The sequence below is a fragment of the Lissotriton vulgaris genome, chromosome 3_1, assembly GCF_964263255.1.
Source record: "Lissotriton vulgaris chromosome 3_1, aLisVul1.2, whole genome shotgun sequence".
NCBI classification, from domain to species: domain Eukaryota; kingdom Metazoa; phylum Chordata; class Amphibia; order Caudata; family Salamandridae; genus Lissotriton; species Lissotriton vulgaris.
Genome location: NC_141689.1, coordinates 1,222,496,048 through 1,222,510,286, shown reverse-complemented (window position 1 = coordinate 1,222,510,286; position 14,239 = coordinate 1,222,496,048). Strand labels below are relative to the sequence as shown.

At 45.5% G+C, this 14,239-nt stretch overlaps 1 protein-coding gene across 1 annotated transcript in view; it reads right to left on the bottom strand.

Annotated features, from left to right (window-relative positions):
- The window catches only part of LOC147727678 (glyoxylate reductase/hydroxypyruvate reductase-like), a 108,105-nt gene extending 94,150 nt beyond the window's left edge, over positions 1-13,955 (bottom strand). The window contains exon 1 of the mRNA XM_086961683.1: positions 13,772-13,955. Coding sequence (XP_086817809.1) covers positions 13,772-13,860 — 89 coding nt within the window. The 5' untranslated portion in view covers positions 13,861-13,955. The remainder of the gene's footprint in view (positions 1-13,771) is intronic.
- Between the last annotated feature and the right edge of the window lie 284 nt (positions 13,956-14,239).

The following is a 14,239-nucleotide window of genomic DNA, read 5'->3' as shown; positions in this document are numbered from 1 at the left end:
CCATGAAGATGGATATCCACTTTACCATGACTTGTACCGTATTATTAATTAATATTTAATAAAAACTATATATATATATATTTATTTTTTTTTAAAGTAAGGATATCCACTTGAGGGCCTGCCTGTAGATATCCAAGGGCTGAAGCCTGATGAGTGACTTGTAGGAGACCGCATTGAAAGCTGCGGAGAGAACGTTGAGGAGTGGGGCCATTTCTTCTCGATCGCAGATGCTTCTGAAGACATCGGTGGCCGCAATGAGGGCCATCTCTGTGGTGTGGTTGGTGCAAAAGCCTGATTGAGAACTGTCTAGGAGCTGATGGAGTTCTAGGTGGTCTGCGACCTGGCTATTGATGGCTTTCATGACTTTAGCTGGAAAAGGCAGGAGCGAGATAAGACTGTAGCTGCTGAGGGCGTGGAGTTGGTGGGTTTAGAGGTGAGCGTGGGGGAGATGATGGCTCTCCCAAGGAAATATTTAAAGGTGGGACATGGGTCTGAGGGGGCTTCTGAGTGGATGGTATTCATCGGGATGGTAGTTTCTTTGTTCGAGAGGGACTTCCAGTTGTTCAGCTGCTGTTTGGTGATGAAGGAGTTATCTGGCTGGTTGGGGGGGAGTTCGTATCAGTATGCTGTGTGTCGAATCTGTTGTGGATCTTTGTAATCTTCTGTTCAAAGAAGTTTGAGAGGTCCTCGCAGAGTGCTTGAAATGGGATGATTCGTTGTTGGCAGCTGTAGGATTTGATAACTCTTGACGATAGTGAAGAGTTCTTTGCTGTTGCAAGCTTAAAATCTGAGAATTAGGGCCTTTTTCTTTGTGTCTCGTGGTGGTAGAGGTCAAGGGTGGCTTTGTGAGTGGATCTTGCAGTGGCGTTTTTGTCGAATCTCCATTTTCTCCCAGGTTATTTGCAGTGGCACTTGGACTCCCTGAGGTCATTTGTGTACCAGCTGGGTCATTTGTTCTTTTTGTAGATCTTGTTTCTGGTGGGAGCAGTGCGGTGTGCGCAGTTGTCAAACCATTTGTTAAAGAGCTAGGGTCGACATAGAGGCTCTCGTGGAGTTGGATGGGCATTCTTGTAAGGTCTTGGTCCAGTTTTCTTTGGATATTTTGTCCCTGTGTCTTGATGGTGCTTTGGGATTCTCTGGTGGGGTGGCTTAATTGGCAGGCATCTTGAAATGTATGATGTAGTGATCGGACTACGAAGTTGCGGAGGCTGTTGTGGAGTGCCATGGAGTTAGGGTCTGTGGTGCCTTCCACGTAGAAATTGAGGCGCCCAAGGAGATGTAGTTAGTTAATCTATTGGAGGAAGGAAGCAAGAAAGCCTGCAATGGGACTGTAGAATTGTGCTTGGGAGGCCGGTAGGCCAGGGTTCCCTTAAGGGTGGCACTGTAGTCCATTTCATATTTTGAAGTGGAGGTGTTGTAGGAGGTAGGCGTCAGAGTCTGTGAAGGTAGTGCAGTCAATTGTGTTTTTGTAGATGATCGAGAGTCCTCCGCATGATTTGTGGGTTTGGTCCTGGTGTCTGATTTTGTAGGCGGTGGAATGACTGCAGCAATGTCTGGGTTGGAGGCTGGGTTGAGCCATGTTTCGGTCAAGAAGTGAAGGTAGGGTGTGTTGCTGTTGAGGAGGTACCAGATTTCAGTGGAGTGTTTCCCTAGGGATGGAACTTTGAAGTGCATGGCAGACAGCAAGTGCGGCCTAGTGGTGGTAGCGTGAGCAGATTGTTTGGAGGCGTCAGCCTCAGAGGTGTTTCAGGTGAAATTGCAATGGGTGTAGGAGAAAGGTCTTAGTGTGGAGAAGTAGAGGTGCCATTCATTGATTCTGGTGGCAGGTGTGGTTGTGGGGTTGCATTAGATTGTTTTGGGGCCAGCGTTCCTGGCGCTCTGCATGGTTCAAGTGCAGATGGGCGCAGACAGGATTGCCTTTGGTGTGCCAGCAGCGCGCTCCCTGGGCACTTAGACTTAAGCCTGTATTAACTAGGACGTAGGGTGCTGGCTTCTGTTGGTGGGAAGAACAGTAAGCAAGGAAAGCCTAGGCAGCAGCGGTGTCACTTGATCAAAAGGTAGCAACTGGATCAAGCTGGAACAAGCAGGAACTGGAGGCTACTGGCAAGTACGCAGCTGGGTGTCCTGGTGCCTACTTGTGCCTTTGCACTGCAGCCTGCATTAAGTAGGTCCTAGGGTGGTATCTGTTGGTGAAAAAAAAAAGTGAGTGAGGAAAACCAGGGCAGCGGTGGGGTCACTTGGTCAAAAAGCGAAAACTGTATCAGGCTGGAACTGGAGGCCACTGCCAAGGGGCAAGCTAGGTGTCCATGTCCCTACTGATGCGGTTTCGCTGCGGACTGCATTAAGTAGGTCCTGGGGTGGGCAGGGCTTCTGTTGATGGGAAGAACGGTGATCACGAAAAATATGTGCGGGAAAACCCATTAAACAAATTGACACAGAAAAACAACAAAACCAGAGGAAAGGGAACAGGAGATCTGCTTTTTAAAATATTTAAATGAAAAAGCATTAAGAAAAAGTAAAGCACCAATGTAGTCTAAGTTTGTGGTCGACTCAGACCTAGAACCGTTTCAAGCCAGCCACTCTGGCACACAGGCCAGATACCGCTATCTGGTTCAGTCATTTGGATATTTTACCTTGGGACTTAGTCTCCGAAATGCAAGGGCGGCCGGCATGGCTCGCATGTGGGGCGGCGCAGGGTTTAGAAATAAAAATAAATAAAATAAAAAACACTTACCTTGAGGCAGTGTCCAGAGTCTTCTGTGCTCCTGCTCCCCTGCGTCCGCTTCCAGGAACAGGAAGCAGGCAGCCAGGTTCCCTCCCCTAAGCCAATCACTATGCTGCAATGCAACATTGCGATTGGTCAGAGCGCCGCGACAGAGCGCTCAGCCAGGGGCTGTAGGGGCGGGCATGTTCTCCATGCAGGCTGTAATGCAGACTGCATGGAGAACAGGGAAGTGTGCATGACTGCTTTGGGCAGCCCGAGAGGGCCGACCAAACAGTCATTGCGCACTTGAGTGGGCAAACCACACAGCCCCTGCCCTGCACCATGAGCAGAGCAGCCCCGCCCACCCAGGAAACATAACATAATAATAACTAAAAGTTATCATCATATTAGGTTTCCTCTTCTCACACTGCTTGAAAGCAGTGAGGCGACGCTCTTCTGCCATAGCGGAGGAGCCGCCACTGCTGAAATGGAAGTCAACATCCTCCATCGGGCACAGTTATAGGTTGTATGCAATAAGAGTTCCATGAAGCCAGACAACCATTGAAAGAGGTGCCACTGAAGGAGTTGAATTGGGTTGGAAAAGCATCAAGCAGGAAAACAAATCTAATTCTGCATGCAGAGGAGTCCACTCACCGGCCGAATAATTTTCATACCTTCGCATAGTTAAGGTTTGTGCATTTGGACTAAGGACCATATGTAGGTAGCCCAATTGCGATCGCAAATGCAGAAATTCGCAATTTGGGCAGTGTGCTATGTAGCAGAGAAAAACCCACACGCAAAATAAAGAATCACAAAATGTGCGATTCCTTATTTTGCGAATGCATTTAAGGAATCCCAAATTGAGATTCCTCAAATGCAATGCAGGAAGCACCCAAGTTGGGCGATTTTGGCTTAAGGAATCGCAAATTACCACCAACTTCAGGTTGGTGGTAATTTGCGATTTCTTTGAAAAATGCACTTCTTTGCATTTTTCAAATTGCCATGTGGCGCACATACATTCCTTAGCGCATGTATGTGTGCCACATGTGCACACATGTTTATTTCAGGGCTGCAAAAGGGTGTCCTATCGACACCCTTGCAACCTTGAAATTGCATTCTCAATTTGCGATTCTCTAATTGAGAATCGCAAATTGAGAATGTCTTCCCATTCATTCCTATGGGCCTTCTAGTCCATAGGAATGAATGGGAAGGTATTCCTTATTTGCGAATCTCAATTTACGATTCGCAAATAAGGAATAGGTGGGATTCGCAAAATATTTTGCTAATCCTACCTACATTGCGTTTTGCGATTCTCTAATTGCGATTCCCTAAAAATAGCAATTTGAGATTTGCAAAACATGTATTACCTACAAATGGCTCTTAGTTTCTTTTTCAAAGCTCAGACTCCTCCAACGGGACAAAGTTGCAGGCTGTATCCAACAAGTCTCCCACAAGGCCAGATATCTTCTTACTGAGGGCCCGCCGAAATGGATTTGCTGTTGCGTAGAAGCTCTAAGTGGAAGATGCCGTTTGTTCAGCTAAATGAAGTTGTGCCTTAGGCGGACCGAATTGGAGTTTGGTATGGTCCTCTGGAGGTCTGGAAGTCCAAACAGTTGTTAAGGCCAAACTTTTCAGGTGTGTTGGAAGTTAGATACAGCCAATGGTTCCAGGACCTCCGGAACAGTACTTACGGGTCAAGACTCAGTGTACCATAGGCTATCAGCAGGGACCTGTCCAAGTCTAGTTGCTACTGGTCAGCTGGGCACTTCAGGAAAAAAGTCCCTTGCAGCTTGTTGCATCACTGAATCCACACAGGAGGTCAGCCAACTCACATCGGAGTCCACTTCTTTGACCTGGATAGAAGTGGGAGCAGGTCCATCCCTTCAGGTCTCCTCGTAAGTCTCAAATACAAGATGGCGCCTTTCTGATCTTCTGTTCTCAGGATGGTGCCTTGGGGAGCCACATGTATTGCTGGAACCAGCTAGTGGATGGAGGCCATGTCTGAACTGGGGTGGCAGAGTGGGCTAAAGAACGGTGATGGATTCAACCCAGATCAGTTGACTGGGGGTGAGTGCTTATATTGTCAACGCTCCGTCCATCATTTCCTTTGGTTTTTCTTTGTTCACCATAAGTTGGCAGGGTATGCTCAGACGTGAGTCCCTTGCTCACTATGCCACTGGATTCAAGCAAGCCGGGCTGAAGAAGGCTGGAATGCCAGAAACCGGTCCTCGGTAGCTTGTTTCCGGTCCAGGGAAGGCATGGCTTGGCAGTTCGGACTGGACTGTTCCCATGAGGCACAGGGTCAGACTGATTTGCATATGGCCATGTCTGAACTGGGGTGGCAGAGTGGGCTAAAGAACGGTGATGGATTAAATCCAGATCAGTGGACTGGGGGTGAGTGCTTGTATTGTCAACGCTCCGTCCATCATTTCCTTTGGTTTTTCTTTGGAGACTCCTCCCTAACCACAGAGGTAAAAATTCCCATGGGTAACCCTAACCGCTTTTGTAGCAACTCAAATTTGCCCTTCTGCATAGCTCACACACTGCACCTTATTCCCAAAATCAAAGATGGGGAAACCCTTCTCCCCTGGTGCACAGCCTGTGCACCCACCCAGAGGTATGGCCAAGGTATGGCCAAGGTAATGGTCAGTTCCTGGGTAGCTCCCCTGTGGTCACTCAAAACCAGTTCTGGGGGTTAGCGCTGGTCACACTGTGTTTGATATTAGCATAATTGCTGGGGAGGCAAAGGCTGGTTGTCTCCAGGTGTCACCTTACATTTACTTGCAAAAGGGCAGGCCTCTTCGAAGTTAATTAAGTTCCCAGGCCCATCTCAACTGGTCTTACAGCCATGGCAAGAAAAATCCTTCCTATACCATGCTACCATCCCTGCTCTGGGACCATTTGCACACCTTTTTAAAGTCATGAACTTGCCGGACATCTGTTGGAGAGTTAATAGAAATTGGCCTCCAGAAGCTTAAGGCAGGGAAAAGGTAACTTTCCAAAATATATGTTTCATAAATATTTATTAAAATTCTGACCACAATTACATTGGGCTTATGTTTTTTGATAACTATTATTACAAATTAATTTAACCTATACTTCAGCTTTATCATAGGCCAGCCAGGCCTTTCCACAAAGAGACAATTATGTTTTAGAGGCTTGTCACTGCAGGACATGGTGATATTGAAGTTCTACAAGTCCCATTTTTAAATTCAAGGCACACTCACTGGGGAGCTACAATGGCAAAAAAGGGGTGACATATTAATATTTAAAAAGAATGGTTTCTTTTTTTATTTAAGAAGTTTTATATAGCGCTAGCCTGACCGGAGGCTATTGGAGCGCTTCACATCGGTTACATAACAGAGGAAAAGATAGCAGCACAAAGTACAGTAAGACAAGACAGTTCAGAAATAAAAGTCACAGTGCCAAAGCGATGGAGGGTCCATATCAAGATCCCGACTAACATCGAATCCGGGGAGGGAAGTGTGAATCTCAGGCTCCAGCTGCTCCTATCTGTTCATCAGGGATCTGTCAAGGAAAAGGATTTTGAGTTGACTTTTGAATTTAGCAAAGAACGGAATAGTTCTGATGTGAGGGGGAATAGAGTTCCAAATTTTAGGCGCGTTGCCGGTGAAGGACCTGGCGGCGGTTTTCTGTTTTCGTGATTTTTGAGGGATGAGAAGTAAGGTGTTGGAGCTTCTGAGGGTCCTGTTCTGGCCAGCTTTTTTGAGTTTGGCTGCCGGATATTCAGGTTTGCCCGTGTGAAGGGCTTTGTGGGTGAGGCAGGCTGTTCTGAAGTTCGCCCGCAGTTCCATAGGAAGCCACTTGAGTTCTTTGAGAGCAGGAGGGATATGATCAAATTTCTTTACTCCAGTGACCATTCTGGCAGCCGCATTGAGAGTTGTTTTCAGGGGAGCAAGATGTGTTTCAGATATTCCGGAAAGGACTGCGTTTCCATAGTCTAGTCTTGACAGCACCAATGCTTGGGTGGCTTGCTTAAGATCTTTGGGCGGGATAAAAGGTTTTATTTTGTTTAGAAGTTTAAGGTTGAGGAAGGCACTCTTCGCTGAGATCTTAATGTGCTTGGTCAAGTCCAGTTTTAAGTCCAGTGTAATGCCTAAGGATTTAACAGAATTAGCCAGGGTGAGGTTCCCGTTGAGTGCATCAATGGCTTTTATTCACTCAACCATTTGTGGATTTTCTTCTTTGTTCGAAATGAGGAGGAGTTCGGTTTTGTCCGGGTTTAGTTTTAAGTGATTATTGGACAGCCACAGTTGCACTTCTCTTAGTGACTAGATAAGTCTTTGAATGTCTTTGGCCGACAAGATTTCCAAGTAAATTTGAGTATTGTCAGCATATAAGTGGAAAGGGATGTTAGCTTTCCTTAGGAGGGTGGTGAGGGTATGACACGCTGGACTGCAGGCTTAAACTGCAGCAGTTAGGCTACATTTGTAGGTCTGAAGCTATGTTTCCTTGTCACACTAGTGGATGGCACAATATCTGCTGAGGTCCACAGTTGACATTTAACTTTCCATGCCATGGGTGTACTTGCCATATTTCTTATAGGAAAGTTAAATATGCAATCAGGGATTAGCCACCGTCTACATCTTTTAGGGGCCACAGCACATAGACTGGGCCTTGGACAGCAGTGCCTCGGTATGCAAAGTCTAAAATCCAACAATTAAATGCAACCAGAAAAAAAAATGGGGGTGACGACACAAAAAGACCCATTTTCTTCTCAGTTTTCTCATGTGGCAAGGTATGTTGCCTATGTCGCAGAGCAAATGGATGCACAGTTTCATCAATGTGTAACTCCATGGGATTTTTCCTCCAGTCGTCCAAGTCAATAAAATGAATAGTCATTAACATGCGCAAGGTTTTCCCCTCTTGCATGCACATTCTTTGTGAGCTGTAGCCCATGTAGCACTTCTATGATTTGACAGTTGCTAAAAATTAGTTACACGCTATACAATACAATAAATAAAGAAATGGGGAAGAACATTCATTTGTTTTCGCCTCACAGTGGTTTCCAACACCCCTGGTAGAGGTTCAAGTCCCCTACACGCATAGATTGTTTGGCTCTTCCTCTTACAGCGGAGGTTTCAGATTCAACTGCCTGCATTATGAGTGTTCCACACTATTTACCAACGATCCCATCAGTCTACCCACCCATCCCCAATGCCCATCGAGCCCCATGGCAGTGTGTTTTGATGATAATTCATGAATGAGACAAGGTTTTATCTTCATCATCATCCCCACAACCATGCTCACTGTATTTGTCTGAACTCGGGGGTGTTCTTCCCCATTTGCCTGGTGTGTTACAGTTTTTGTCTTTCTGTCCGCAGCCGGTCATTTTCGCATTCCCTCTGAGAGCGACACACTCTTGCGAAATGTCCTTACCTTAGGAAGGCTGTTCGCTCTTTACTTATGGTTGGGCATGCGCTATTAGTGTGCATTTCAAACCCCCAGTTTCCACAAAATAACTTAGCCCCTGGGTGTCCTTTCCACATTGAAGTTAGGCCTTCTCCTACCTGACCAATAGCTCATGTGATCAACCTATGGACGGGATTATATTCAGAGTCGTCTACGGTACGCTCAGAATCAAGAACTTTAGTACTGTGAATTTGCAGCCTTGAATCACCTGGACACTCTCCTCCTTCTTTAGGTCATCCTCTGCGCAGGTACTGCCAAGTTCACCGAGGTATGTCTACAACATGTCCATTGATTCCTCTTCATGCTGTTTGGCTGCCTCAGAACATATATTGCTGATACTGGGGATTTATAGAGGGAATTAAATGTGCAGTGATTGCCACCTTTTCTTAATAATCTTCTCTATAATCTGTCAGACCGTATAAAAGTGTGTTGCTTTCTTGCATCACGCTGGGCAGCGGAAGGGCCCATTTTTAGTTGCTGACAATGGTACACCAGTTGCTGAACTCCTGCTTCACACTTTCTGCTATAAAGTTGCAGTCACAGGTGCTTCTCGCTCACTAAAGGGTGGGCAATGCACATCTGGTCAAGCCCTTTACAGGTGTGGAAGATACTGGAGTCTCTACGTCACTACACCTACTGAGCATCAATATGTGCCTTCCTTTACTGCTATACAAGGTGAGGTGATGGGTAGGCATTTTGAATATGGCTAAGGTTCAGCTCAGATTGGTAACCAGTAAACTATCTAAAAACATATGCAGAATAGCCATCTTTGTTTTGGGGCAAGGGTTCCAGGGGGTGGGTAAAGGAGTGTAACAATGTGAAGCAATGCAATGAATTATGAAGGGAGCATATGTGAAGACAAGGCCATGCCATTGGGATGGTCTGTGTACATTCTACTACATTTATGGAGCAGCTATTTTAGTCTATGGACAGGAAATGCATTGTGTTGGAGATTTCTGGTGTGTTAGATGGAGAACAGTGAATGTAGTGGGCTGCTGCAGCTATTTGAGTGTTGGCGTTGGACAGCATTACATTATTGTCCAGCAAGCAGAGGACGGCAAAGAGTTTGCCAGATGACAAATTTATAATAAGGGAATTGGTCAGCTGATCACTGAGCAGTCAGAAACTGAAGATGTAAAAAGAACGTGTGCAAGTACTGGACAGCAGCCTGCAAAATTGTAACGGCAAGCAATTACATTTGCATACCCACTGCGATGCAGCACTGCAAACACGCAAAAATTACAGGAAAAGGCAAAAAAATGGATCTGAAGGGTGGCAGACTTTTCAGAAGTATTTCACTGACGTGGCACCGTAGTCATTGGGAGAAGTTATGGAATGGTGTGCTCATGTTTTTCTGTTGCAAAATTTACATTAAGTTTTGGTGTGTATTAGCAAGGAAGCTGGTGTACATTGCCAAGGAAGCTGGTGTGTGGAAAACGAATCAGTCATTTAGAAAGAGAGATGCAGCATTGTCTGCTTGGATTTTTTGCTTTGGTATCAGACTTCGAACTGGTGATTACTTGTTCGGTGCAGTGCTGGCTTAATACATGGGCACTGTGGGCCGTTGCCCGGGTGCCCATGAGCATAGGGGCCCCATGCTAATCTACGCACAGACAAGAATTTAACCAGGAACGGCTCCTTCACAATGGTGGAGGACCTTCGGCCCACTGGCTCCTGTGAGTGGTTGTGTGGGCAGGGCCCAGTACACTGCTTTGCGCTGGGACCTATAATGCTGTTAAGACAGCCCTGGGTCAGTGAGTGGCCTTGCGCCGGAGCAGAAGTGGTCACGGGCACTTGCTTGCTCCTGCTGTGAGTCAGAAGATGTTAAAAGGGTGAAGCAGCAGGTGAACAACCTTCACCACAAGGGGGCACAGCTATAATGTAGCTCCTTGCCTCAAACGATCCGGTAGGAGCACTAGTTGACTAATCAATTATAGACTCCTGTCCTGTGATCAAAATGGAGATTTAAATTGCAGGTGTATAAAAAGCAAACAAAACAGGCGACTTAACCGTCCCTACAGCACAACCCAACTGTTGCTTTCCTTAAGGACACAAAACTTATGAGTCATTGGTAAGCTGGGGGAAACACAAAAACAGAAGAAAAAGAGTTCATGCGGAGTTACAAGTAGAAACGAGGTTAAAAGAGCAGAGCTCAGGCCCACCACCAGATAAGAGAATGTCGGTCAATTTCACAACTCATTCTTATTCAATCTGAAACACTAAAGACAAAGTGAACTTGCTTTCTGATGGAACAGCCCCGTTACTGTGCACACAGCACTCAACATGCAGATTAAATACAGAGAAAAAGTGCATCCCCAATCCTCAGAAGAACAAAAATCTTACACCAAGCAAAGTCAAATGAGGAAAGAACTGATGAAGGGAAGAAGTCACTTAATGTGGCAGCCCCAGCCTTCTGTCCTAAGTTTAGGAAAACCACTGGAATCGTGTGAAATTGAAACCTTGAGAGGCCTAAATAAATGTAGGAGCCTCTTGTGGCTAGAGCACAACGTATGGTGACATTTTAGAAGTCAACACGAGTCTAAGGGGCATATTTACAATTACTGGCGCATCCCTGCATATCAGCAGGGATGCGCCAGTAATTGTGCGCCATGCCTCCGCCACCCATGATGCGCCGCATTTACAATGCGGCGCACCATGGGGCGAAAACGGCACAGATGCGTCACGCATCTGTGCCATAACGGTATCGCATTGCTGGAGTTGCGTCGCATGCGCAACGCAGCTCCAGCAATGCTCTGGGGGCCCCATTCTACTAATGCTGCGTCAAGCCTTACGCCTGCTCCAGGCAGGCGCAGGGTTTTGATGTAGCATTGGCCTAAAAGTGACTGAGTGAAATCTTGTAGATTTCCCTCAGACACTTTTAGGAGGCGTTGCTGCGCCGGAACGCCCCCCACCCGCACCAGAACTCCTCCTTAAGGCGCAGGGCTTTACAACTTGACATCTCCCCAGATGCGTCACGTTCTAAATAGCCCACACCATGGCGCATCTTTTGCGCCGCCGCGTCACAAAAGTGACGCAACGGTGGTGCAAAAGAGGCGCAAGGGGCTTGTAAATCTGCCCCAAGTTTCTCGAGAGTCCAAGAAGGACACATTGGCAGCAGTTAATGAAATCCCCCCGAATATCAATGGCAAAGCAGGGGTCTGGAAAGTGAGTCCAGTCCTCCACCTTACCATTAGACCCCTCCCTACGCCATCTCTAGTTACCTAAGATTTAAAAGAGATGAAAGGTCCACCTTGTTTTTTCCCTTAACTTCCCTCTATACCTGAAGCCCCTTAATCTACAAGGTTTGTCTAAATTTTATACTGTAACTCATTTTTGTTAGATGCCCGTCCCCCCTTGTTGATAGTAAAGAATAGTGGACACAATGAACAGGAGTGTTTCTCCTCCTGTTTCTTTAAATATTGGTTTGCCCTTTCCCAAACCCTGTTTCCCTATTCCTAGTCTAATCCATGTTGCAGAATCCTCCGGAATGAATTTGCTATTTTTACACATGTTTGCAAAGTGACCCAGATTCAATCTAAGGGGCCAGGCAAGGAATAAAAGGCGAGCTGTGCAAAAAGTTTTTTGCATTCTTGCAAGGAACTGGATCAGTGGTTTGTGACCATCAGAGGAAGACAGCGCTACCATGGACTCTTGCACGCCTTCCCCAGATTCCCTTCCCACTGGGACTTATTTTTGTTGTCCTGTGTACAGAATTGGGGCTTCTATGCTGGCACATCCAGCACACAGGAGAGTTGGGATCCCTTTCATGCCTCCATCTTCAATTCGATAGACAGTCGCAAAGAAAAATCTACCACATGAATGTGAAGCAGGATTTCTATGAATTCTTGCAAATTGGCTTTCTGCATGGTGTGCTGGATTAAAACATGCAAAAAAAACGGGAAAAAACCACACAAATGCCTTGACCACTCTTTTTTAAAAAAAACAAGAACAATTAATGAGGGTCAAGAATACTCTTTATTGAATTCTGACCATGTACTTATATTTTATACCTTGGTCTTCTTTTTTTACTTTCAAAGTTTTTTTACATATATATTCATTAGCAAAGATAGGATAAACTGTACATATATTTACAATACTATAAAAACCAATTTATAAACAAAACAGGTCACAATGTATCTACACAAACTCAAAAAAACATCACCACAACAAAAAACACATTAAATTGAGGTGTACTTAATCTCAATAAATGAGAGAGAAAATCAAAAGGAGGAAAAGAAAGGCAGGAAGGAAGGAGAGCGTAAGGAATAGAGTCAAATTAATGATACTCTTTCATGGTGTTAAAGCTAACAAATAGTTCTTGTGAGTAAATTATTCCTTCAAATGTGCCTCCAAGTGTGCCTGTGCCTCCAAGTGTGCCTTTGGATTAAAACGTGGCACAGCCCAGAAAAATTGCTGAGTCACAGAAACTGGTTCATACACAGCGTCTGCGATTCCCACTGAGCATCTGATTCATAGAAGGCAGAAACTGCACTCATATCTTCCTTGATGCACAGAAGGAATACAGCACGTGCAGCAGTACTGCACTCAGGAAGTGGGGCCCAGCATGGTTGTTTGCTACATGATGGTACTGGACACCCTTCATAATATAATGTCTCCCATACAATGTCAGTACATTCTGTGACTTGTAGTCCTCTTTCCTAACAAAAACCCGACAATTATTTGTACATGGAAAACACAATAACAAAATTAAAAGTGGTTCCGCTGCGACATGTGGTCATCGTGTGACTCTCGTTGCCCCGGTGATGAGTCGTAAAAATGGTTCAATCACACATAATGGCTTTGCTTGAGCTCGTCAGTCTCGCAGTTCTACGTGCGAGTAGCTATCCAGTTCAGGTGTTTTTATTTTCATTCTGGGACTTGTAGTCCCGTTTTTCTCATGATAAAATCGGGATTACAAGTCGCATAATGCAAAAAAATAAATGTATTTATTTATTTATAAAGTTTTATATAGCGCGAACTTGACCCAAGAGGGTATCGGAGCGCTTAACATTCGAACAATGAACAACTCATGAATGGACCCGGGGAAACTGAGATCTATGCAGTGTATATTCCCAATTCTAACGACGTTATCGAAATGTTGCTAAATTAATTGGCTGTTTAATGTTCCCTTTAATTTGCTCAATTTTACAAGTTGTCAAATGGCCACTGCGAGTGAGATGGAGTTTCTTGTGCTGTGTTCCATTACATAAGATCCTGCATAATAAAGAGTGCAATAATATAAAAGGGGGGGGGGGGACTACAAGTACCAGATTGCAAAGGAAAAGAGGCCAGAATTGGATATGCTACCGTAAAATAAGATACAATGGGAAGCTTGTGACCCCCACCCCCTCCTTCCTTGTCGTACAAGTGATATTGATTTTCGATTTTTTAGTATTTACCAACAATACACAGAGAAACGCATGGCGGGTCTGTGGCGAATCATACATTCAAAGGAGAAGCAGAGTTGATAACACAGACCTTTTCCAAACAAAAAAAACAACTGGAGCCTGCGTTCTGTGCAATTTATTTTTACCAGTAAGAAATGATGTAATAAATAAACAAATACGTAGGTGCATATTTGGACAAAATAGCCGCCCCCGCCCCCACGACACGTGCGGTACCCGGCTTGCTTACACGCTAGACTGAGCCAGGAGCTGCTGCCCCTCCTGGGGGATCCGTCTGCTCACAAACACCTTCATGAGTCGTTGCGCTGCTGCTCTCATTCCTTGGAGTGACAGGGCCAGCCCAGGTATCTCCTGCCTAGCAAGCCGGATCCGGAAGGTCTGTCTGTGTCCTTACTTGAACGGGCTCCTACTTCCCCGTTCCTGTTTAACCCCATCGATGCTCTACAAATATCTGCTGCAAAAATTATCCCACAGCCGTTTGTGCAGTATTCCTTTTTTAGTCGAACAGTGCTTTCAAGCGGATGTTTTGGGAAGTGCATGGCGTGTTCCATCGTTGCTTGAAAATCTCAACTTAGATCAAGGGACTCTTGACGTTTTTGTAGAACCTCTACTAAGCATTACTGGAATCCGGCACACTTGCCTAAGCAAATTCTACGATTTGAACCTGATAACAATACACAAAATGCAGGAAAAAGAC